Raw genomic sequence first — 27,118 nt, forward strand, 5'->3', positions numbered from 1 at the left:
CCCTTTAGCTTCTAGCTGAAGTAAGTTGTTTTGGACCCAATTCCCATACTTCAATGTTGCCCATTTCCAATTTGATGTATAGTACTGGGCTATCTAATGTACACTGGCATTACTGCAGAATGTTATACTTACCTGAAGGACTTACTTTACCTGCAACTATAGCTGAAGCTCTGGAAGTTAGTTGTGAAATCCTGAAAAAAATGGTATTAAAAATTTGGCTTCAAGTCATTAGGAGCACTCTCTGTCAAAAATCTGTTGGGTGTATGTGCTAACTAGCACTTCCATCCTGAATATATTGCTGCTCTCACTCAGTTCTGAAAGAAACAAAAGTGTAATTTCCTGCTTTTGCCAGTTCTGCAGAAATCTGAGCCATAACTTAGTCATTGGTATCACTGGCATTTCACTGATGGGATGGGGATAAAATAATCTCTACTGGTTTCTTGTGGACATGGGCACTGAAAATGTTAAGTTTTATATTGGAAAGTATAAAAGTAAAGGATCTCTTTGGGCCCATGAGTCTTCTGCTGTGTTCCAATTTCAAAAAATGATGTTTGCAAGAAATCCTTTTTATCCCTAAATAGTACACTCTGTAGCAGAACGCTTATCCCCAGCAGCTACAAATAGTGAAACGCTCTAAGATACAATTCAGCTTTTTTGTTGCAATGTCCGAAGTAGATAGCTGCCTCTTGACTTATGGAAAGCATTCCAGTCTGTCATAGGTTGACCTTGGCTGGATGCCAGGCACCCATCAAAGCTGCTCCATCACTCACCCTGGTAACTGCGCAGTGGAGAGAGAATAGAACAAAACGTTCAAGGGTTGAGATTAGGACTGGGAGAGATCATCCACCAAATAGTACCACAGAGTAATGAGAAGTAAAATAAATGTTAAAAACACCTTCCCCCTACCTGTTCCTCCTTCCCAGCTCTACCTTCTCCTCACAGCAGCACAGGGAGATGGGGGATGGAGTTTACGGCCAGTTCATTGCACATTTCTTCTGCTGCTCAGGGAGAGGAGTCCTTCATGGGGTCCCTTCCACAGGAGACAGCTCTCCAGGAATTTCTCCAGCTTGACTCCATTCCACAGAGAACAATTCTACATAAAATGCTGCAGTGTGGGTCACTCTTCCATGGGGTCAGTCCTGTTCCAGCATGGGTCCCCCAAAGGGTCACAAGTCCTACCAGGAAACCTGCTCCAGCATGGGCTCCTGACAGCAGCCTGTTCCAGAACAGGCTTCCCATGGGGTCACAGCCTTTTTGCACACACCCACCTGCTCCAGCAGGGGCTTTCCATGGGCTGTGGGTGAACCTCCGCATCCCTGTTACCTCTGTGGCTGCAGCAGCACAGCTGCCTCTCCATGGGCTGCACCACGGGAATCTCAACTCCAGCCCCTGGATCATCTCCTGCCTCTCCTTCACAGACCTTGGTGTCTGCAGAGTTGTTTTTTTTCACATGTTCTCACCCCACTCATTTTCATCAGCCAAATAGCCTTTTTCTGCTCCTTAAATCTGTTATCACATAGGAGATGCCATCATTCCTGATTGTCCCAGCCTTTTCCAGCGGTACATCCATCCTGGAGCCAGCAGGCATTGGCTCTGCCAGACATTGGGGAAGCTTCTGGCAGCTTCTCACAGAAGCCACCTCTGCAGCCCCCAATACCAAAACCTGCCCCTGCAAAACCAACTCATAGTGCTATTTTAGCAGTTATGGAGGGGGTTTTGGTGCTGCTTTGCCTTGGTTGGGGAACAGGGAGGAAGTTGCTGCTCTTAATGAAGTATCACCATTTTATAGGAAATGCATTTTAGGGCTATCTTTTGTATATCATGGTTAACTAATATGAAATGAATAGCAAAACCATACCTCCCATCTTTTGCAAAACACTTGTTAGATGGCTTTCTTTTGAGTGTTTGCATACTGTGGCTTCAGAATGAAGAGAAATACTAGTTTGGTATTAGAAGGTACCTGTGCCTTTCTGACTCATCTGCTGCAGATGGTTCTCTCTGAGTGGTATGTGCAGGCATAAAAAAGCTAGATAAGGTAAGCCTAGTTAAATGGCCTGTAATTAAGTCCTGATTATTGAGTCAGTTTGGAGTATTCATAATTAGATATGTGTTTATTTATGATATCCTTCCACTTCTCAGCAGAATATTTGTTTTGTATATATGCTTAGCCCATTTTCCTTAGTGTATTAAAGTAATTTTCAGGTTCTGTGGAAGAACCTTTGCCCTGCTTCAGCTCATTACAAGTCCTTCCTCTATTCAGAATGGAGCAGAACAAAATCTGCATTTGATCAGCTGCACTTCAAATGAATTTTCTACTTTATAAGGTGAAGCAAAAATGAACAACTGTTTAGCAACTTTTTTTTTAATTCTAGCTCATTTTGATATTTTATTGTCAGTAACTGTTGATACTAAGATTTTGTTTAATCCTGATGTATATAGTGCTGTCTTTATGACTAACTGGAGAACTGTTTTATTAAAAAAAAAAAAAAATCCTCTTCTGAGGAAACATTGTTTACCTTTATGTCTTTGGTATGGAGAAAAACATTTTGCTGCTGTTGGGCCTCCAGCTTGTAGTGTTTGGGATTCCAGACATAAAATCTGTCTCAAATAGTCTAGAGTTGATCTTATTTATAGTATTGCCAGAACTTTCAGCTGTTTTATCTTTTTGGCATAACTGGAATGATTTTGTAGGCAGTTAAGTGGGGTTTAGTGGCATGTGAAAATTAATTATGATTTTCATGAGTAAGAAGTAGAAGTTTTTTGCAAAAGATACAGGAAGGAGGACAAGAGGATAGAGCAAGAGAGACAAACCTGAGTATATTGTGGAAGCCTTGACGTTTGCTTAGTTGTCCAAAACTTTGCAGGTCAAGTTAGAAAAAGGTAGTTGATAACCTTTATGTTTAGGTGTTTAGTAATGGCTAGGATTACAGTGAAACAGGGAATAAGAAAGCTGAAGGAGTTTTTGTGTCTGCATTGGTGGGATAATTGGTGTAGTATTTCACATTTCTGCCCCCTCCCCTTGCAACTGCTTATAAGTTAATAAAAGCAACTCTGTAAAATGTGTGAAGTTCATTTGTACGGATATCTTCTTCTGAAGTTTCAAGTGGATTCAGGATGAGTGTAGCAAAGTTTTTTTGAGCCTCTTCATTGGGAGCAGCCCTGTGGGGCAAGACTGGGGGGATGGTTGATGGAAAACTCCACAGGAGCCAGCAGTGTGTGCTCACAGCCCACAAAGCCAAATGTGTCCTGGGCAGCCCCCAAAAGCAGCGTGGGCAGCAGGTGAGGGAGGAGATTCTGCCCCTCTGCTCTGCTCTGCTCTGCTCTGCTCTGCTCTGCTCTGCTCTGCTCTGCTCTGGTCTGCTCTGCTCTGGTGAGACCCCACTGCAGTGCTGTGTCCTGCTCTGGGGTCCCCAACACCAGAGTGACATGGAAGTGTTGGAGCAAGTCCAGAGGAGGGACATGAAGTGGAGAAAGGGACTGCAGCACATCCCCTACAAAGGCAGGCTGAGACAGTCGGGGCTGGTCAGCCTGGAGAAGGGAAGGTTGTGTGGAGACCTCATGGCAACCCTGCAGGAGCTGAAGGGGCCTGCAGAGAAGCTGGAGAGGGACTCTTCATCAGGAACTGCAGTGACAGGACGAGGAGTAATGGGTACAGGTTGAAAGAGGGGAAGTTTAGGTTAGATATTGGGAAGCAGTTCTTTACTGTGAGGGTGGGGAGACACTGGAACGGATTGTGAAGGGCATTTGTGGGTTGTCTCATCCCTGGAAGCATTCAAGACCAGTTTGGATAAAGGCCTTGAGCATCCTGGTCTGATGGGAGGTGTCCATGCCCATGGCAGTGGGGGCTGGGACTTGCTGACCCTTAAGGTCCATTGCATCCCTTAGCATTCTATGAGTCTATCTTCTGTGATTTCCAGTGGTTTCAGAATAATTTAAACACACTGAGGGGAAGATAATGGTCTTTCTTTCATAAATAAATAGTTTTATTTATTTATTTATTTATTTATTTATTTATTTCAGTTTTATTTTCTTGTATACTAAGTAGTATTTGAAGTTACTGTGCATAAATTACAGGATGCTTTAGCCTCCTCTCTGATGAAATAATGAATCAAGAAAGATCTATGACTATAAGCAGTGCAGCAGGAATCTTGATACTTTTGTGTAGCTGTCAGACCCTTTTTTTGCTCCTGTACTTGACACCACATTGAGAGATGGATTTTTTCTTAAATGAAGATCTCATTCTAGAAATGGTTTGTGTGACACCCTTGTGTTGCCATGCATTTCATATCAAGGTCTTATCTGCTACTTTTGTGAATTAGATTGATTATTTCCAGGCATATTTACTTAATTTGCCCTCCAATAAGTTGTAGCACTTCAGTGTATTTAGATCACTCTCATGTTAAAGAAAAAGAAATATTCAAATCTTGTTTTGTTTGGATATTTTGAAAATTTATTAGAACTTACAGGTAGAGCTGAATAATAGTAGAAATGTGATTAATATCTGAATTGTAGAAAAATCTGTGTAATCCAGGCAATGAATTTGTGTTGTATTGCTCTGCAAAGCACCACACTGGCCAGTGATGCAGAAAGTATGCTGATTATGCTTTTGTGCAGGTTTGCCAGCGGTATTTGCTGTACAAGTGGTTTTGAATATGCAGGTGGATGGTTTAAACTCACTTGAAATGTCAATTTTGTTGTTAATACCAGGAGGTTAACTGGGGAATAGTGAATGTGAGGTCAGTGATAGGCAGTAAAATTCTGTATGCATTTTTATTTACTCCTTGTGAGGTGTTCAAATGTAACCTCAGGCAATTAACAGTTCATACATTTCTTCTGCTCCAGATATTACATTGGATAGTATACAGAGCCCAAGATCTGTCTGCTAAAAGCAGGTTGTAGGCAACATCAAAAGATGAAAAGCACAGAACATGGTCCTTTCTGTTGACCTCAGCTCATACAGTGCTGTCCATCCCATCCAGGATCCCTAAACATTGGTTGTTTGCTGGTGTTTTCCTATTGGCTTTGTCCAAGTTGTTTATTGTTACCTGTAGTTTTTTAGAAGTTTATTAGCATTTCAGCATACTTGTTTTTCTAATTACTTTATTCAAAATTTAAGGCCTTTAAAAAAAACAACAACCCAAACTATATTTGTGTGACAGTCCTGTTTTACAAGGAGTACACAGTTCTACATATCAAGCCAGGTATTTAATTTCAGTGATCACAGAACAGGGTGTATTGAAAAAAAATTCTGAGTGTTTAGGTCCACCTGATGGGGATTAAGCATTTGAGATCTATAAAACCTCAAAGTGCTAAAAGAGCACATGCTGCTGTTCTGTACACAGGAAACCATGTCACAAAACCAACCCTGCCTTCTACTCAAGCGCAAGAAGTTATATGTATGTGATTAAGGTTGGGGAAAGAGAGTGTGGGGTTACAGTGGACTTCAAAATTTAGGTTTAAAATTATAGGAAAGCAGACCTCTCTACTACCCAGGCTTAAATGTAGCATGCAGATTTTAATAATCTCTATGTTTCACAACTGCATGTGGGAGAAGTAGAACTTCACAGCTAAAAATGAAGCTGTGACTTACAGTTTTGTAAAAAAAAAAATTTGTCTTAAAACAATACTGTTTAAAAAGTGAATAGATACAGCACAAATCTGAAAGTTTGTGTTCTGAGTCTTGATGGCAATAAATACATTGATGGAGAAGAATGGCAGCTAACAGATAGGCAAAGGAATAAATTATTAGCTAGGATTAAATTCAGAACTTGATCAAATCAAGTACTGAAATAAGGATTAGGAGAACCTTGAGAAGCTTAAATGAACACCTTGAGATGAAAAACTAAAGACTGAAGGGGGAAAAGAAGTATGTTTAAAGCTTTATTTTTTCTTAATATGAGCAACTGAGTAACACCATAATAAAATAAGCTAAAGCTAGTGAAACATTTAACAGTGCCAGGCAGAAGAGAGGTCGTCATCAAAGGCCCTTCATAGAAGAAAAGTGATTTAAATATCCAGCATGATAGTCTGAATCTATGTGATCATGCAGCTTTTTTTCTGTGCTCAGTCATCCACGGGCTTGCTCTGTGACAGTGGTAGAATCAGTGAGCTAAAACCTTTCTGGATTTTTTTTTTTTTTTGGGTGGGTATGAGCACACCACAGCAAAAATGCACTGAAGGCTAGCTGGCTCTGGAGCACTTGGGAGTGTTCACTTGCCTCGAGAAAAGCTGTCAGACCTGTCTGTACCATTACAAGAAGCTCACAGCTGGGGCACATCTCTCTGAGAGGGCTGACTGCAGCCCACAGGGGCATAGGGAGCAGAAGTGCCTGGAGCACCATCCATGCCTGCCATGGGTATCCCACCTCCCTGGGGTGGCCTGCAGGGGGGCAGGCACCTCGCATGGGTGCCTTGCAAAGCTCTCAGCGTGTCCCCAGAGTGGGGCTGCCTGCCCCGAGAAGCCATCTGTCCTCAGCAGTGGTGTGGAATCAGACAGCAGGAGCGTTTGTGTCCCCTGTGGCAGGTGGGTGATCAGGTACAGATCTCATGGGGCTGTGCTGGCCACGCAGGCAAATGAACTTTGTCAGTTTTTGTCACGCTGACAGTGCGAGGAGCTGTCACCATTGCCTGATTTCTTCTGCTCAGGCAAATTCAACTGAAGTTCCCTCAAGGGCAAGGCCACTGGGCCTGACTAATTTGGAGGCAATTTGTTCAGGTGCTTAGTGTCGCTGCAGTGTAACCCTGAAAATAGCATGCCTTAAGCTTGTTTGTACCTTAAACAAGACCATATTGTAATTATGATGTTCAGGCTCTGGAGTGAGTGCTGCTTGTGGAAAGTGGTGCATCCTGCTAGCAGAAGCCCTTTAATAGTCAGGGCTGGGAAATCCTGTTCCCTGGACAGCCCCCATCCTGCTCTCAACCCCTTTTGTTGAAAGGAAGTACTATAGAAAGTACTATTTCTCCAAAATAAAATATGCAAAAAACTGTTAGGTCCTGCTAGACTCCTCAGTTAAAAATAACATTGTAACATTATGTGCTCTATCCTCCCTCTGTAGCATCAGAGCAAGTCGTGGAACTCTGGAAGCCTGCAGCAGAGCACAGTGCTAGGTGACTGTATCCCAAAGGCTGTGCTCATGTGTCTGAAAATTTTGTCTGAATACAGTAAGGTTTGAAATGGGAAATAGCTGTCTGTACAAAGGCAGTTATTGTGCGGCAGTTGTTCTGTAACACTCCCTGTGTGGCAACTTACAGCAATACTGTCTCCTATTTCGGATCTGCACCTTGACACTTTCAATGCAAGATTGCTCCAAGGGAATAAAAGGCAGTCAAGCGCTTCAAAACCATACCTTTTTCCCCCTCCCTTAAAATTATTTCAAGGTGTATTATTTGTGCATAATCTAGTTGTTTTTATCTACAAACATTGACAGAGTGGTTCTATTACTTAAAATGGGAATCCTGAGGAGATTCACAAGTCCCTGTAGTTTAAAAAAAAAATTAGAGCAGCAATGTTTTTGCAGTCTAGTCTAACTGCTGAGAGGAGGTGGGAAGGTAAACTAATGAAGTTACTCTAACATAAGCTAATGAAATAAGAAGATTAAATTCAAAAACTGTGGAAAGACTTCAGGCAATAACTTGCCTGCTCCCTTAGTACCCTCTTCTTTTGAGTGCTCTAAAGGAAATAAACTGATTAGTTTTACACCCATTCTTCTTGCAGTACCTGTGGCACTATACATATGTACATAGGAATGTTTAGTCTGACTAGCAAATTTCAATTCCTCTTTTTTATGTGCTCCTTCTATGTAGAGCCTATACTTAATTCTTCTTTCCCATGCTCTTCTCCTCCTGAAAACTGCCTGGAGATATTTGACAAGTGTCAGGTAAAAGCAGTCCAAGATGTCCCAGTAAAAAAATAATCATCACTAAAGGAAAATGGGTTCCTCTTTGAGTACACAAGATCTCGTATTGACAGTGGAGGTGTGTAAGTGAATTACTGCTGGTGACTATAAAGCTGGTTGTGTGATCCAGGGTAAATATGCTCCAGATATTGCTGTCTGTTTTGAACAAGTCTAAACCAAGCTGAAAAGAATCTGTTGGAGGAAACTTTTCTCTGTGACATTTTAAATTCCTTTTGCTTTACTTGATTGGAAAAGTTCATACTTCTTTACTGGGATAAAACTTCCTTCTAAACTGTCAAAGAGAAGAATGTAATTTCTTTCATATTTTGCTGTAATTCAGGTGAGGAACTTTCAGTAACTGATAGTATTGTACAAGATACTTTTCTTACATAACATCAGGTTTTTTACACAGTTTAGGAGGTAACTGATACCAAGTTAAACCTTGTTTTATGCAGAAATGTTTCTTAGACACCTACTTGCAATGCTTATTGATTGATTTGATTCATTAAATGCCATGTGCTTTAAAAGTTGTTTTTCTGCCTGTGACTCATATCTCTTCTCTTCTTTTTTTCTTTTTTTTTCCTTTTTTTTTTTTTTTTCAGAGTGACAAATCCAGACAGGTTTCTCTAAATTTCTCTGTAACAGCTGCATGTAGTTACATGTACATCAAGTAAGTGTAGAAGGTCTGAGCAGTGTTTTTTGTATGAGTAACATACAAAAATTACTATGATTAAAGCTTTCTTTATAGCTAAATTTCTTCTCAAAAACTAATTTTTACCTTGTTCTTTCAATGTATTACTCTTGGACTGAAAAAAGTAGCTCAAAATATTCAGATCTACCTTATCATTCTTAGATCTTTAAATATTTTTTTAAGCTGACTTTATGCCTATAATTTCAGAATGCTGGTATTCTCCTTATTTCCTTGACTATGTGCTCCCATTTTTTCAGAATCATGGAATGGCCTTGATTAGAAGGGACCTTCAGAGACAGATTAGGCCTAACCCTGGCCCCCACAGTCATCAAGGACATGTTTCACTGAACGGTGTTGCTCAAAGCCCCTCTAGCCTGGCTTTAAACACTTACAGGAATGAGGCATCCACAACTTCTCTGGGCAGTGTTCCAGAACCTCACCCTCATGGTAAAATATTTCTTCCCTATTCCTACTATAAAACTACCCTCTTTCAGTTGAAAACTCCTTGTCTGGTCACTATGGACTCTTGTGAAAAGTGTTTCATCCTCTTTCTTTCAATCCCCCTTTAAGTATTGAAGACTCAGAGAAGTTTGCCCCAGAGCCTTTTCTTCTCTGGGCAGAACACCCCCTACCTCTCAGCCTGTCTTCATAGGAGAGGTTCTCCAGTCCTTGGATCATCTTTGTGGCCTCCTCTGGACTCTCTCTAGCAGGTTCACATCCTTCTTGTGCTGCGGGGCCCAGAGCTGGATGCAGCACTCCAGGTGGTGTAGAAGGGCAGGGTCACCTCCCTGGGTCTTCTGGCCACTCTGCTTTTGATGCTTTTTGATGCCTTCCTTTCTGGGCTGCAAGGGCACACTCCCAGCTTATATCCAGTTTTCTCTGGGTTTTTTTGACCATATTTACAGCTCACAACTCTGTCAATAATCTGTGCAGCTAGAGCATTACAGATAGGCAATAGCTGGTTCCAGAAAGAAGGAAAGAAAGAAGGGAAGGCCCTATAATGAAAGTCACCAGTTATTCTGCTTTAAGTTCTTCCAGTCTGTATTCTTTTCAGGGAAAGTTTGCCTAATGTTATAAAAAACAGTGCATGGCCTTAATCCTCCAGGAACGACTAGTAGGGTGAGAACAGGGAATGCAGTTGTGTATCTGTGCTGGGTGACAGTGGCTTTGACTACATCCCAGTGCCCCCCAGTAAGAAAAAAGGAATATTTTATTATATTTGTGATTTTTTTTTCCTGTTTAGAATTACATGCAACTGAAAGTGTCTCATTTCCAGAAAGAGAAGTTCTTAGCTATTGCAACAGAAGGCAGTGTTTGCACGAAGCTTAATTCATTAGACATTTAGCTATGAAACTTCCACATAATTCCAGTGTCATGAAAGTGTTTAGGAATTTCTGGGAAAAAAAATGAATATACATCAATATATGACGAAATATACATCAGATTTCTAGATGATTTACATTGAAATGTGTATTTGAGATACTATTGAGATGATTAAAATAAAAAAATAATAAAATAATTTCGTGCAGGGTACTGCATCTTTAGAGGAATTGGGCTTTTTTTCCTGCTTACATTCAGAAAACATATCTTTTATTGTTTCCGTATTTTTATAAGTATTATTTATTTTGATGTTTTGTGGTTTGTTTTTTTTCCTGTCAAATTTCTGTTTCTGTGTACAGAAAATGCACCTCTTCTGACTTGTGAGAACCCCTGTTTTGTTTGTCAGCCATGGGAAGTGAGCACTTTCAGCCCTTACATACTTGCTTGGGTAGCACACGTAGATTGGGAACCTGTTTTTCAGAGACAAAAGTATGGAAATTTGTTAGTCTGCTGACAAGTTATATGTGTAGCTTGTAATGAAATTCTAACACTAACTCAGAATAGCATTAAAGCACCTCCTTGCTGTAAGGAAGTGCACCTTGTCAGTAGCCATATAACAAGGAAATTTTAAAGGCTGTCTTTTGGGTAACTTTAGTTTGTTTGTTTGCTGGTTTGGTTTGGTTTTGGTTTTTTGGCATTTTTTTTATTTTTGTTTCAAAAGCCTTGAACTTAGTTAACATTACTTGCCGGTAAAGATAATGAGTTACACCACATTCCAGGATGTGTTAGCTGTGCTAGCCCACTTGCAAAATAATGAATGTATTTGTTGTAGAGACTGTGCAAGGAGACTAGTCCCTCGGCGGCTGACATTCTTTCCTTACTGGAGAGCTTGAAGCCGGGAATCTGGAGCTGTTGATAGACTGCTTCAGGTGGTGCACGTTAAAACCAGCACAAGATTTTCCAGTCACAGACTGAATCCAACTCTTATGCTGCAGCCATTAGCTGCTTGCATTCAGATTCTTCTCTTCCATTGTTTTTCAAATAGGTTCTATAAAAAAAAAAAACCCTCACTTCTCTAGCTTCCTTCCTGAAAGAAACTAAGTATATAGTATTTTAAGCCTGTTAAGATAGTTTTTAACATGGCAGAAGTTGATACGTTTCTATGACTTTACTAAATGATTCTTTATTTTGAGTAGGAAGATAGATTTAAAGAAACATAAGTTTAAAAATAATATTCATAATATCAAATTAATCAGAATCAAACCCATTAAGGGTGATTTTCCTGGTTTTTTGTAAAATTTTAATTTTTTTTAATTTTAAATTTTTAATGTTTTTGTGAATTTTTGTAAAATTTTAATATTTCTGGACCCGAATTTCACTGCTATTCTTCAACTAATGTTGAATGTTTTTAACTTTGACTCATAGAAAATATTTTCTGGTGTTTCATCACTTACAACCTTGGGACAATCAATAAATACTTTTTTGCTAATGTTTATGTTGCTAGCTTGAAATCACTTGACGGAATTTTTAACTTTAATGATTAAGACATCCCCTAATTCTTTTTGATAAGATAAAATTTATAAGTAAGAGCTTTATAGCTTTTGTTCTGGTCCTGTGTGCACACATACCGATTTCTTTAGGCCAGTGGTGGTGGCTGTGCTTTAGGAAGAACAGCTGGAAGAAGTCTGCCTTCTGAATCACAGGTGCCCCTGTAGCAAGCATTTGCATCTCATGTTGTGGTCAAACCTATTTTTAACTCTGCACAGGCACTCTCACTCTTTACAGAGGTAGCTGGGGGATTTGCTTTGGTGTTGGAGGCTTCCAATACAATTTTACTTGTCTTATGGCTGGTCTATTCTCATGTTTTCATATCTTGTGAGCTAAAATTATTCTTTCTATTACTTGCTTTTCATACCCTGGATATTTTCATGGGCTGAGCAGCTGATGAGCATGCTGGTTGCAAGAGTAAAAATATCGAACTCTTCTGCCTGCTGTGCACTCCCTTCCCTTGACTGTTACACTCTTCCCTTGCAATTCCCCTGCTTTGAATCATGCTCTCCTGAACAGTGCAGGCAAGTACATGCTTTTCTTTGCATACATGCGTACACATCTGTCATAAGTAACATCTCCAGGTGGAGTTCTGTCTCTGCTGAAATCACTGCTCATGGTATTTCTCTTCTGTCCTTACTAGAGAGAGCTGCTAAGCGTTTTCATGCTGCCACAGGCATGGATGCACTTTGGCATTAACTGTTATATTGTGGCAGCGTTTCTGGGACAGCTTGGAAGAAGGTTGGACTCATTGATCTTTTAAAACCTGAATGATTCTAATGGTTCTAAGACTAGTCATCAACATGCATTACTAACAAATTCTTATGCACATTATTAGCAAACATGTGGCAAGACATGTTTTTCTTGATGCTTAGCTGTGACAGCTGCTCTGAGCGGTGTTTGTGATGGTGTAGCAGATGTTTTTGGAGCTCAAGGGCATATGGGGCTGTAAGGTTCTGGGAGGACCTGGTGAGGTCCTGGTACACAATTAAAGCTGTGAAGTGGTAACTGAAGCAGAAAGAGATGTTTGGTTCCTTCACTTCCTGCACACGAGAAACCGTGCAGTTCTTTAGCAAACATAGTCAAGATTCAGCCATCTGAGCTTTTAAGAGCCATGGTGGAAAATCTCTGGTCACTTGAAGTTATCCTTGATTCAGGTGAAGGTTAAACACTGTTCTCAGCACACACTGCTGAGGTGGCTGCTCATCTAGAGCTGGCCTGAGGATGAAGAAGGCCCAGTTTAAGAGGATAAATACCCAGAAGGAGAGAAGCTCAGTGATGTTTGTTTGTATTACACATGCAGTGTTTCAAGCGCCAGTAGGTGTTGAGATTGTGGGTATGTGAGCCTCAGAGGAATGCTGTGGGGTGAATATTGTGCTGGGAGCATTTTGGGAGTGGTTTTGGAGTTATCTTCTCCACCATGAGAATTCTGTGCCATGCAATGAAAGAGGAGGTTGATAAAATAAATTGCATCAGCCACCAATGCTGACAGGCAAGTCTGATGCAATGATATCTGTGCTGGGGACATTATCATGGTAGGCCTGAATTTGGGTCTTGAGATGGTCAAAATCTATCAGGGTGGGTAGAGAGAAACAAATGTGGTGCACCTAGGAAGAAGGGTTAAGGGCTGGTAATTGTCCCCTCTTACCAAGTGTGCATAATGCCTGACTGAAGGTAATGGGAATTTGGGCTGAGAAACAGGGCACTCAGCAGAAGTTTGCTTTTAAAAAGTGTGTTGTGTGAGTGTTGTTTCAAATGCAGGAGCCCCCTGTATTATCAAGCAGCACAGGATTATGCATGGCAGATATACAGATATAAAAGGTAGCTGCAGTAAAGGGCTGCATAATTGAAGGATATAGCTAATAAATTTTCAGTGTCAGGAAAGGAAAGAGATGACCAGAGCAATTTTTTGACCTATGAGGTCTCTAAATGGTTAAAGGATTATGACACATGACTTTGGGTACAGGATAAAAAGCAAGGCATCCTTAGGCCCACACGTTTTATGACTTTAGTGAGTTTCTGTAGAAGAATTGAAGCTGCTCTTTATTGTTTAACCACATACCAAGTGTCTGTATCATCCTTTGTATGCAGATGAGTGTCTTGTGTGTCTCATCATTGTTGTCTTATCTTTTTCAGAACAGTGACAGATTGGTTGATTTGTCATGATTATGTGGCACAGGACCTTTTCCTTTTGTTTCCAGTAGATGATATGCTCTCTGCTGAAGGATTCAAGTCAGTTGGCACTGATTTCACACCCCTCCTGCTGCCAAAAATGTCATGCTGTCCTGTTCCCATGCTTGCATTGTTTCTTTCCTTGTGTCAGCAGAAGCATTCGTGTTCGTCAGAATGAGGAACTCAATCACGAGGTCAGCTAGCCCTTTTTATTTTCCCTCCAGCAGCCTTTTTTGTAAATTAATTCTTCAATCTGATGTGTTATGCAGCTAAATAGATGCTTTTGCTACCACAGGGAGCTCTCAGGCTGGGTGAAAGGAGGGACAGAGTGGTAAAACATGTCTGAGGGCTGGGAATTGTGCAACCACTTCATTTGGAGGCAATGGTTAAAAGTATGTGTTCATAAAAGTCTCTTAGTCTGACTTTGTGCTTAGGAACATTGTTCTGTATCCCATTTCACCAAAACCCTGTCCTGTTTTTTTCCCTTTTTTCCTCTGTGCTTTGTCTTTCTCTGCTCAGGGTACCTCTTATTTCATGGGAGACGTCTCACAAATGCTCACATTCTTTTGAGCCAAGTTTTATTTCTGAAGTTTTGGTTAGATTCAGGCTTACCCAAATCGTAGAAACAGGCTTCTTTTAGTCAGATATTTTCCCTTTCAATGCTATAATTTTTCCATGAGCAACTCCACTATCCAATTAGGGATTTGTAGTCGCCTCTTGTTCACTGTATATGTATATATATATGTGTCTGTGTGTAATATTTTTTTCTGAAAATATAATATCTGAATAAATAGATATATTTTATAATATAAAATATCTGAAATGGAAAAGATAATAGGTTGTTTTCACGTGACCTCTTTTTGAGATAGCCATTTCTGAATAATATTTCAGTTTCTTTAACTTCTTTTTAAAAACCATTCAATAACCTGGAGTGTTGCTGTAGACCAAGAGGCAGTAGTAGTTGGTCAGATCACTTTTTTCATTTCTCCCATACCCCTTTAATGTTTGCTGTTTTGAAGTTTTGCTAAATTACAGATGTAAATTATTCAGTCTTAAATCAATATAATCATCACCTGTGCATGAGAATTTTTAAGGAAATCTTGTGGTGTGTTTGGATTCTGAGATATTTTTAGGAAGGGTGTCTGATCCTCTCTCTGTCAGTTTTTGAAGTATGGGTTTTTTTGGAGCATTCAGTAGTTGATATGGCCTAGCTTTGTTTCTCAAGCATTAACTTGTACACCTGAATAAACTGCCTTTCACTAAGGCTTCTGATCCGTAACGTTTATGTTGGGCCGCTCTAGTGTGTGGCATTTATTGTGCCACTTGTCACAGTGAAGTGAGAGATTTACCCTGCACTGCAGGGGAATTTGACCCAGCAATGCCTAAGTACAATGGGTGTATGGAAAACAAAAGATGCCAGACACTGAGGGTTTTTCCCATTAATCTTAGCCATTTATGTAGCTGTGTCTAATTGTTAATTTTGTAGTTGGCTTTTATGAATATCTGTCTCTCAAGGTCAGCAGTGGCAGGTTTGCATGGCAGGATATGTATGAGAAGGGCCAATGTAGCACCTGCAAGCCACGTGTCTGCACTGGCTGTTGTGTATTAGAAAAACCCAGCTCCATAAAAATCTCACTAAGTACAGGTGTAGGCAAACCTATGGAGTTTTTAAAAATATTCTTCCTTAGCAGTTGTTTAATTGTTTCTGTATAAGTTTTCAATGCAAGTAGGTTCAGTGCATGTGAAGGAATGACTGAGATTGTTAAGCATACTCAAAATATTAACTGAGGGAGGAAAGCTGGTAGTCTTAAATCCTGATCTTCAGTATCTTTTTTCAAAATAACATGAGAAAACTAAAATTATACTGTTTTTTAAACTGGTTAGACTGAATATTGAGTTTTTGTTCTAAAATCCACAATACAGAAGGTGATTTAAAATAGCATTAGTTGTGACAGAGATGCTTCAACAAAACAGGACAATTCACAGAAGCCAAGATGCTGTGATTTTCTTCCCTATTAATTATCTGCTGAACCAGTGTGCTGAAGACATAGATGTATGATTGTTGTTCAGATGTTCAGGTTCATAGATGTTCAGGATTTTTCCCAACTTCTTCAAGAGATGCTTGAAGAGTAGATTGTTTAGGGATTTATTTTTTCCATTGGCATAAATGAACAAAAATAGATATTTTGATTGCCTTTGAAATTAATATAACTTTTTTCCTAATTTCAGGCTTACTTTTAAAATATAAACAGATAACTCCTATTTTTATGTCCCTTAACGACATGAATTAAATTAAAACAAATTATTACGTGCTAGTCTTAGGTATTTCAAGTAACTTTCATCTAGTATTACAATATTTAAGCTGACTCCAATATTATTTCAGAAGATCACCTTGCTTTGAATTTTCCCTACAAGAGGTGCTGAAGTCATAACAGCAAGGATAGAGCTGTTGATTGAGGCGTTCCCCTTCATTTTCTGTACAGTCTCCGAAAGAATATAAGTCAGAATTTAGCAAAGGCTGTGTCTTTTATTTAATGTTATGACCAGTTACTCGTCCATATATTCAGGAAAGGAAGCAGTGCTGTGGCTTATAGAGGCTGTCTTCCTGTCTTTACCTCCAGCTGCATCTCACCACCACGTCTTTGGACTCCTGCCAGAAAGGATATGTGGTTTTTTTCTTCTTCTGTTCTGCATTTGGACACAGACTGTACAATTTCCATTTCATTGCAGCTGTATCATGATGAACATCCCTTCTCATGTTTTTGATATAGTGTGATGCCATCAGCTGACATAGTGTCTCATGCCACATTCCACATACAATGATGCCAGGCATAAGCCGTTCCTGACAAAAGCTGGGATTGCTGTTCTGAGAATTCTAAATTTTTTCTGGGTGCTGCAAGGCAAGACAAGGTATTGTAGAGGATTGTCTCATCCATATTTGGATTACATGGAAGCTGCTGTCCTCAGCATCCTTGGATGGTTAAGGCGCAGCATTTCTGTGTCCCTCTGCACAGCAGCTCTGTGCGGTATGGAGGGATGTCTAGCATTTTCCCATAGAAAGAAGAACTGTCATGCTTTAATGTTGACAGTTACCAATCATAATGTATCCCATAAATAGAACAGTGAGATCTTTATCCTTCACAGGGAAGCCAATGGCTTTTGGGAGGTTGTCTTACAGGAGAACTCAGTTTGGTTAAACATCTGGGCTGCTAGTGAGAGACCCAGCACAAAAGTTGGAAAAAGCAGAACTTGAAGTAAGTATTCCTAAGCCTTACCTCTCTTTTTACTATAAAAAGCAATGGCTTTTCAGTTTCTGATCCTATGGATTCCTTGCACAACAACTGGGTGCCTTCCCCCCCCCTTCTCAGTCTGAGGTACGAGTTCCTACTGAGCACTTCTGCCTCATCTTCAAAAATACTTGGAAGTCTTGGGAATGCTAGGGCAGCTTCCCTTCTCCAATGCTTCCCCTTGTCAACTAGATGGCTTCAGCCCCATTAATGTAGGGGTGTCTCGGCCCCATGGGACGTGGTTGTCAGGTTTAGGTAGCCAACGCATGCCACGCCATGTCTTCCTGCCAGGCCTCAGCTGGTTCCTTGGCATTTTCCTGTGTTCAGGGGTAGTGTTTCATGGGGTACCTTAGGCAGGCATTGATGTCTTTTGTGAAGGAGTCTTTCAAGGCTGCAGACCTGTTTCCTCTGAAGCAGAGGAAGAGTGTGAGCATGAATGAGCACTCACTCGAAGGAGATGTGAGGGTTGTTTATTGATAACTACAGATAATTCCAGATGTGTTCCATATCTGCATTCACTGTCCTCTGTCGTTCTGCCTCAAGTGCTGTCAACTGCTTTTGGTATTTAAAGATTGTAAAGAGACTAAGAGTACAGCAGCACGATCCAGTTATTTGTGTCCTTCTGGAGGGAGGAGACGTGAACACGTCTGCCCCAGCAGTTCCAGTCATGCTTAGTCATAATGTGAGTAGACAGCATCTCTTAAAGATATTGGTTACTGATAACAAAAACCTTTAGGAGTACAGCAGAATGACATTTGAAAGCACTTTGTTTTGTGGATGAAGTGTGCATTTCTGAATTCTGTGTTTATTTCTGAACAGCCAACCAGTAGGCAGTTTTTTAATGCTGCTGTCTTATTTTACAGTAAATCAAGGTTTAGTCAGACCAGAATGATAGCACAGGCTTGTGATGGGGTGGTGAATATACTCAAGCTTTTGGTCTAAAATTAAATTACTTAATTTTTGTAACGAAACTGGTCCCCAAAGACTTTGTAATCACTAAAATGTAAATAAACACAGAAATACATATTTCATTTTAAGAGAATATCGGGTATCACAAATACAGTTAAACAAGAGTCTTATGGGTACCTTCACAGATGTTAACTGTTAATGGTTTTTGTCACTACCTGGACTTTATCTTTGATAATGTTGCTAACCCTTTTTCCTTTCCTAGAAGTGTATCAGACACTTTGATCACTAGCTTCTCTCTGGTTCAGTGCAGAAGCAGACACTGTTTATTTGTTGGGGTTGGTAGTTCTGCTGAGATGCAGAAGATACAGTTTCATTGTTCTTGTTTAGTCAATAACATTTATATCTAGTGTGAGTTTTAGTATAAACTACCTGTGAATAATTAACTTACCTGTACTGCCAATTTTAGAGCAGACATTTGTAGTTACAGTGTTTTTACTCTATGAAACCGTAGTAGGTCAAATGAAAAATCTGTAGCTTTATGCGTGAGGGTTTTGCCACAAAAAAAAATTTGGGGAGGAAAAAAACTGCTGTCTTACTGACCAAGGGATTTCAGCACACAGCCCTGGATCAGATGTCAGCACCCTCAAAAAGAGCTGACCAGATTACATGAGATTCCCAACCACCAGTAGGCTGGGTAAGGACTTCCTGGTCATCAGTAGAAGTTGACATGCATGAAGTCCTGGTTCCTGTCTGGAAAGAGATGTCCTTCACATGGAAAGGTAGTACCTGTGTCACCCAAAAAATTAATATCCTGGACTTCTGAAGCAAGACCTTTCTGTGAATGAATATTCTTAATACATGAATTAGGAGTGGATATAATCTGTGAGATTTATATCACTCATATATAAGTACATTAGAAATAGCTTCATGGTGATAAAAAAATATAATTCTTACTTCCAGTCTCAGCCAGTGTCAAGCATTTCTAACCCTGTTCAGTTTTGATTTCATTTAGAAACCAATTGGTAAAAAGACATAAGTAGACTTGAGTTGGAGATCAGATAAAATGAGCATAAATCTCTGTGGTCATTAAATACGTTACTTTCTTTCAGATCTTTGTTGCACAAACATGATTAACTGGGTGGTTTCTGGTTGTTGTTGTGCACATTGGCCCTGTGTACATCTCGTCCCGTGAAGAATTTTATGGCTGCATTTAAGAGAAGGAGTTGGCACTAATGTGCAACACTCTTCAAAGGATAAATGTTCACAGATACCACATTTCAAAGGGTCTGGAAGGAATGGACAGTACATATCCCTAAGGTGCTCCATGGCTGCATGGTTGACAAAGGCTCTGCAAAATCTGTGTTGCCCAGAGTCAGATTTTGCAGAGCCTTTGTCGACCATGCAGCCATGGACCACCTCAGGCATGTGTATATGCTGACATTTGTTACATCTTAGGACTTTAAAATGCAACATTTCATGATGAGCATACTTGCATGCTTCTTAAAAACTAGAGAAATTAAAAAAAAAAATGTGTCAAGTTCACAAATCTAATACAAAGCATCAGTCATCACAAAGTACCAGTTTTGAGTAGTAACTTTTTTTAAAGAAATAACATTCTTTTTCTTGACTTTTTGTATTTAGACAGATTTCTTTGTCTTAAATACTTGCATATTTTAGTGTAGTAGTCAATTTTCCCAGTATTTGCCCATTCATTCACTACTAATTGTTTGTATTTCACCTATTTCTGATAAATACTGGAATAAAGATCAGATATCCACTATGACAAATTGGATTTTTTGTTCCTTGCAGTCATTAGGACCAAAACTGCTTTTGTTTTTATTTTGTCATCCCTGTGATTTTTGCAGAGAAGTTTTCACTTCTTAACCCCTGATCCATGCTGTTTGATAGACTGATATACTTACTTCTAGATTTCCAGGTATCTATATATGGAGTCTGCCGTCTTTAAATTCCATAGAAATTTTGAAAATAAATTAGATTATTTGTACAGTGATTATTGAAGAGCTGTCAAGAACTGGTCACAAACTTGAAGGTCAGTCTGCATTTACAGTATAAACTGTGGAGTAAAAACCACAAAGGATTATGAAAGCAAACTCTCAGGAAATGGGGAAGCATGATGGCCTTGGTATTATGTTTCCCAAACATGCTCACTGTTTACTGTCAGGTAAATTCCTGCTGGCTTTTTCCTGATGTTAAAAATAAGCCATGTTATGTAGATGTTGAAATTATCTGTTTTGGGAAGGCATTGCATTAGCTTTGAGTCAAATATATTTGTAGCCTGGCCTCATAATGCCACATTTCAGCTCTGCTTTTCTGTTCATCGACTGGACTTGCTACTGTTCTCTACACACAGCCAACTGCACTGAGCTCAAGTAAGAGTGTTTGGTTATAAAAGTCCAGTTGCTATACAGCCAAGTGAGCATATGAGCTTGGTGCTAAATAGATGCTATTTTAGTGCTTTCAGTTGATGTGTTCCTTACTGTTCTCTTAGTTTCATTTAAGACAACTGTATCATGTCTGGTATTTGGTAATGAAGATTTGTTAATGGAGATTTGCTTTTCAATTTCACTTACAGAGATGAAGAACTTGATAACTACATTGGTTTAAAATACTGATCAAGATTTTGGGGAAAATCTTACTTGCTTAGATAGCATTGTTTTGAGTAAAGGGGATGTTTTAAGTAGTGGCAGTTCCTGCTTCATCCTTTTTCATAGGGAATGTAAATGCATTTGTCATTCATTTAGGATTAAGTGCTCTAAGCAGCCAGGAAGTAGAAAATATAGATTTAGCATTTTTTATTTTCCTACACATCTAAAAATGTGGTAGGCAATTGTCTCTACCCAACACTGATTAAACTAGAATATCCTAATTTTTCTGATCGTGTCTCTGTTACTATCAATTAGCTGCAAAGGAAAATATATTGAAGGGAGATGCTCCAGATAAATGCAGTTTTATGGCGGACACAGAAACAACTATTACCTAATTTTTGGTATACCATCCTTTTGCCACCATCTGAGTTGCTCTCAATTTTCAAAAGAAAAATGTCTTTTGGATATTTGAATTCTCACAAAATTAATGAGACACTGTCTTTTTGTGGAAGTAAGATGAAGAAAAGCCTAATACTTGGGGATGTTTTTCAGAACTAGTTGAGGTTGCATATGCAATCTTAATGTATGGTATTCGTGGTTTATGATGAGCATTTTAATTTTACACTGTCCTCCTCAATGATCCACCACCTCTGCATGCAAAACAATCCTGTATGTCCTATAAGAGGAAATTCTGGCCTTGAATTTGCAGCTGGGAAGTTGAGTTACAGGTAACTCAGCACATCCTCTCCAAGGGAAAAAGAAGGTTAAATTACCCCATTTCTGGAAAGGCAATGGCAGGATAGGGAAGGGAAACACACAGAGGGCAGAGACAGTCTGAAGTAAGTCATTGCAGGCAGAAGCTGGGAGCAAGGGCTGAGCCTCATGAGTAGCACAGTTGAGTCCATACTTTGAAGTGATACTTGAAATTTTAGTGTGGTTTCAAATTAATGGAGCCAAACTGTTACCACCACATCATATGCTGTATTGTCATCGTAACGTAGCTGTCCTCTAGATGTATTTTTTTCCAAACCTATCTGGTATTTGGATTGGGAAAAAAATATGGGAATTTTGTACTGCTACCTGGTATTTTTGCCAACTGATTTCAGGTGGTGTCCGCTGCTTCAGAAACATTTGGTTCTCCAGATTTGCCGTACCAGCATGTACAAAACACACTTGCAGTCTTTCTGTGTGTTGCAGTATAAAATGCTGTTGCAGGGCTGTATGGGAAGCCTCTTGCTTGACATTTTAACCAGCGCTTTCCTGCTCTGTTCCCTAGATGAGCAAAACTCTTTCAAGAAGACCTGCTCTTTTTCACTCAGGGTGCTGTTGCCACCTCGTGGCATCTGCCAGAACCACTAGCAAGTGCTCCATGACCTACATCAGTTGCTGACATGTCCGGGGGAGATGGATGTGGGATGCACGGAGGGGAGCAGGTGGATCTCTTCTAAGACACTTGACCTCAGTGCAACTCTCAGAAGTTTGTTACGTGGGATTTCTGATCCAAGTGCTGATCCAATTCCTTGTATGCAGAGGCAGTGGCAGTCTTTATCCTTTCTCTCTGTCCCATTTATTTTCTGTGGGACAAAGATAGTAGCTGTTGTCCATACTGAGTCTCAGATTTTGGAAACACACTTTAAAGTCCTAAGCTTTTAGGAAGAATTGCAGAAGCACAGCCCTGACAGGCCACCACCTGAACAGGTAAATCATCTCAAGTATGTGCCATAATTCAGCTTTCTGTAAATAAGATATTGAGCAACAAGACTAAGTCTTGTTCAGATCTTGTTATCCAAGACTTATGTGGTTTTTTTTTTGGAAACTGAATACTTGAAATAGTTCCTGAAAGTCTTGCAATAACCCCGTGAAGTGGTATTCAGTCTGGCTGAGCCCCAGAGTGCAAACTGTGTTGTTATTGTTGCTAAAGCATTCTAAGGGCTGAAGTATGAGTTTCCTGTAAAGTGGATAAAATTGTTGAGAAGTTAGACATACTTCTCTCATACTTCTCTGAAATAAACTCATGTGGAGTCCAGAAAAATTCTGATATGTTTTCTTTGTTTGGTTTGTTTGAGAGCAAGCAAGTCAAATATTGAATTTTTAATGCAATGTGGAAATGCTAACCAGAATTTACACGTACAATTTGTGTGAACATTGCTCACTAGTGTATCCTTACTTAATAGAGAGAAAAATTAGTAAAGTATGAATTTTCACTTTCTCTAACTAGATTAGAGATCATCTAGGACTTTCTTTTTGAGACAAATACTTACTTTTAGCTGCAATTAATTTATTATATATTTAAAAAAAAAAAATAAATAGTTGTGGTTTAAATTCTCCCAGACAAAAAAAAAAAACAAGAACCCAAAAAACAACTAATTAAAGGTTAGCTATATATGTCCTATAAATGGGCACCACATGCCTATGCTGGCATGGTGAATGGACATGAGGAAGAGGAAGGCGGTTCTGCTCTGGTAGATATTTGCACTTGGACCAGTCTCAAGTCCTATTTTGTCAAGTGTGATTTAGTTATGAAAATGTTACCATAAACCAGAGAGGGCAAGTGCTGAAAATCATCTCTCTAAGACTTCCATAAATGATGAGTTCCTGAGTTTCTTTGGGTATTGAATTCCCAGCACTTTTTCAACATAGTTAATATTTAAAAACAAAAAAACCCAAACAACGACAACAAAAAAAGCGCCAGCTTTTGCAAGTGTTCTTCTAGATGCTTTGTGGCTTCAATCTAAGTTTATGCAAATAATAAAATGATTTAAAGACAATTTGGAACAAGTAGAAATCAATATTGTTATTTGAAGGAATACCCTATAATTAGGTACATCTGGCTTGTGAATGTAAACTGTAGCTAAATTCAGGTTTTAAAGAGCAAACCCTGCTTCGGTTTAATATTAATTTAAATATCTCTTAAGCTCTTAATTAAATTTGTATTTAAAGGAGATTATTCACACAGGTTTTTTTAAGGTTTTTTTTAATAAGATCTCAATATGATATGCAAGTGGTGTTTTGATTGTTTGCATAATTAATGTCTTTGACGTCTTGGAGGGAAAGGGCATAGTTTGTTACACATTAGCAAAACACTTGGATTGTGTGCTTGGGACTGGAACACAGCCCTCACAAACTGAGACACATGTGTTTTCCCACATCTACACCACTTTTATATGAACAGAAACTTGCCTTTTTTTTAAGATAATACTCAGTTTCCTGTTTGGCCAGTATCACTGCCGTACCTTAAAAAAAGCCCAAAACCAAAAGCCTTTAGTTGTGACACACTCCAGTAGCACTGCTTAAAATGTACTGTATTTAACACTAGCTCAGGCATTTGGTTTCCAAGCTCTTTTTAAGTTTTGGCTATGTGATACTAGGCTATCTTTTTTTAATATCCCTTTTTAATTAAAATTGTTTTAGCGCTGAGTTTAGATGCACAAGCATCCGGCAATACCTTTTATTTATTGCTGAGAGCAATATATATGGTATAGTATCTCTTCTAACAGCCTGTGGTGGTGCTGTCAGGTTCTGTGTAGCACATTGACTCCCTCTCCTTGTCTGGGGAAACTGTGACATTAAAGTATCACTTCTATTTTTGGTGCAGGGATTTTTTTCAAATTCATGTTTTTGGTGGTCTACCCCTCAGTTTCTTAGGCCTTACTTTTATTTTTGCGAAGGCTACAACTTCATATAGTAACATAACTATCTCATAAGAATTATACCATAAACTACTGCTGGGAAGCTTATTTTCCTGTGTGACAAAACTACAAAACTAGTTCTGATCTGCTGTACTCTTCACCAGACCAGAGAATTGCATTTTCCTGCCTCTGTTCATGCAGGTCACAGTCTCATTCTCTCCATTGCTGCTCTCTGCTTGGCATAGCACTATTGGCAGGAGCAATCTGTGAGTGGTCCTGTTACAGGAGAAAAAGTGAAAATAGTCAGTGAAGTGTTTGCTGTTTGAAGAATCAGTGCTATAAGCCAGTGTCTGTACATGTGGCATGATTTGGTGCAAGGCCCTCACACTGTCTCTTTAACTTCCTCCACAACCTGTATGAAATTCCCAAACTACCAGCAGCTGTTATCTCCTCTTTCTGGATAGCTGTGCTGGGTTTGGCTGTGGCAGAGTTCATCTTCTTCACAGTACCGGGTATGGGGCAGTGTGTTGGATTTCTGCTGGAAACAGTGTAAATACAGGGGTGTTTTCCTTAATACTTGCACAAAGCCAAGGCCTTTTCTGCTCCTCACCCCATCCCACCAACAAGTGGTTTGGGGCTGAAGTTGGGAGGTGACACAGCCACGACAGCTGACCCAAACTGACCATGGAGAGACTCCAGACCATATGGTGTCATGCTCAGCATATAAAGCTGGGGGAAGAAGAAGGGAGAGAGGGACATTCAGAGTGATAACATTTGTCTTGCCAAGTCACTGGTACCTGTGATGGAGCCCAGCTGTCTTGGAGATGGCTGAACACCTCCCTGCCCATGGGAAGTGGTGAATGAATCCCTTGTTCTGCTTTGCTTGTGTGTGCAGCTTTTGCTTTGCCTATTAAGCTGTATCTCAACCCACGAGTTTTCTCACTTTTGGCCTTCCAGTTCTGTCCCCTAGCCCTGGGCAGGAGTGAGTGAGCAGCTCTGTGGGGATCAGTTGCCAGCTGGGGCTAAGCCATGACCATAACAACCAAGCCATTGAATATTATTTGATATGTTTGCTCTTCAGGAATTGTTTTATGCTTGCTTATGCACTGAAAACTTGTCTTCACTAACTGCTAACTTCTGGATAGGTTAGCTACTCTCAGGGCATGATATCTATGTCTACAAGACCTCTTATTATTTAGTGGGGTTTGGCAACATGGTATGTATAGACAAGAAATCAGAATTACATCAGAATTCACATCTCAGAAGTCACAGTGTTGCTTTTTGTGTGAATTTTAAGAGAGATTTTGAAAGATAAACAATATACTAGTGAAACCCTTTCTGAGCTGAGAGCATTCTTGTACCCTGGCAATGTGTTGTTCTGTAACAAGTAATGATCACTGTGAAGTTGAAAGGTAAGGATCAGTCTGAGCCACCATCCCAGGCCTGTGCTGAGATGGTGCTGTGGCTGATAATTCAATTATTAACAGGAGATGCAGCTAAAACTTATGAAGAAAGATTCATTTTTAGGCTAAGTGAAGGAAAAGCTCCACCACATGAGCTTTTAAGTGGAGTCCACAATAGCTTAAAAACAGCTGTTGTCACTATTTGGAAACTTAAAATAGCAACATGTTTGTGACAAGGACAGTGGTTTGGAAGATGCACACTGCACGCTGTCTTGACAGTTTGCAAGGTGGTTACTATCACAATGTCTTCTTCTGCTATTAGCTCTGAATATTTATGAATGTGGTCATGGATATTGCAGAGATGGGACTTTCAAATGTTGTAGCAAAGTTATGTTCAATATAAAGCAGGTGCAACTTTATGGAGCCCTTTTGTGCAGGTGTCTCCCTGCCCTCTCTCCATCAATTTTCTTTCAGGAGCTGGGGTGAGGACTGTGTGTTAGGGAAGTTCAACTGCATCCATATGGAGCCCAAGATCTGTCTGCTTTTTCCTATTCCTCACTTGATAGGCTTGTTGTGCATTCCTTTGCCGTCACATACCGCTGCTCATTCAGCCTGTTCATTGTCAAAAGGAGGTCTTCAGACACACTTCTGTACAGCTAACCCTGTGGTGAAGCCCTAGGTTTGCTCACGCTGAAGGGCCACACCAGCAGTGTGGTGTGGGTTCATTCAGCACCTGATTTGCCATATTTTGCTTGTACCATTTGGAAATGAAAGCATGGACAGACCTCAGTGCACCTGTAGCAGGTGGAGAACGGATGTTTTAACAGGAAGATCTAGAAAAAGGAAAGGAGAGCAGCATGGGGAGGGGAGAACAATAGAATGAAATGCTGGATGCCAAGCATGGTGCAAATGCCATTGAGTGATCCTCTAGTAAAATTATCAGGTGACAATGACATGTTTTTAAAATCTCGTAATTTATCATTTTTAACTTCTATAATTTATTAACCAAATGGTAGAAACACACACTGGAGTATCATGCAAGGATTTCCCCAACAGGTGGGGGTATTGTGAGTGTTTTAGCAAGTGCAGAAATCTCCTGCATTGGCCTGAAATGTGTTTGGGCAAAGGGGAAATAACGAGTTAAGGAATAACAAGCAGCAACAATCAGACCAAACCCAGGAGTACACGTATTTTTCAGATCTGGATTATAGCTCAACCTGCTAACATTTTATTTATTTTGTTTCTCTGTCTTTAGGTGGGCTGAATTTTCCTAAGATAAAAACTACCTGATAGGTTATGTGCATGTTGAAAAATTGGTTTAAAATTCTGCACCATATTTTACTGAAATGTTAGAGTTGCACTGTTACATGGAAACACTGACTAGTGCTGAAAACAGTATTTTTGACATTGATTATAAGCTAAGCACTGTCTAGGTTATCTTGATATATGTCTTGTTTATGGTAGAATATAACAAAGTAGTAAATCTGACTACAGCAACAGAGAGGCTATTGTACTTGATATTCTTACTTACGTACTGTATAAATAGTCCTATTAAAATCACACAGCTAATCAAGATTTTTTTATTTAATTTTTTTCTACTCAACTCCAAAATAATTAAATTGCGTAAGAGCTGGAATTTGGTTTTGCTGTGCTCACACC

At 39.7% G+C, this 27,118-nt stretch overlaps 1 protein-coding gene across 5 annotated transcripts in view; it reads left to right on the forward strand.

The window, feature by feature from the left end:
• Positions 1-27,118, forward strand: part of TNFAIP8 (TNF alpha induced protein 8) — a 57,165-nt gene that overhangs the window by 4,692 nt on the left and 25,355 nt on the right. The window contains exon 1 of one of the 5 annotated variants that reach the window (XM_014257076.2): positions 9,014-9,032. The exons of 3 other annotated variants lie outside the window; for them this stretch is intronic. Coding sequence is in view for 1 of the 2 variants with exons in the window: in XM_088054655.1 (XP_087910781.1) it covers position 20,211 (1 nt within the window). In the remaining variant the exon portion in view is untranslated. Of the gene's footprint in view, positions 1-9,013; positions 9,033-20,192; positions 20,212-27,118 lie in introns of those variants that run through there. One more of the 5 variants, XM_088054655.1, reaches the window with a different exon arrangement.

Source organism: Pseudopodoces humilis, chromosome 4 (genome assembly GCF_049639895.1).
Source record: "Pseudopodoces humilis isolate 2021_Gansu_Grassland_sample_001 chromosome 4, ASM4963989v1, whole genome shotgun sequence".
Lineage (NCBI taxonomy): Eukaryota > Metazoa > Chordata > Aves > Passeriformes > Paridae > Pseudopodoces > Pseudopodoces humilis.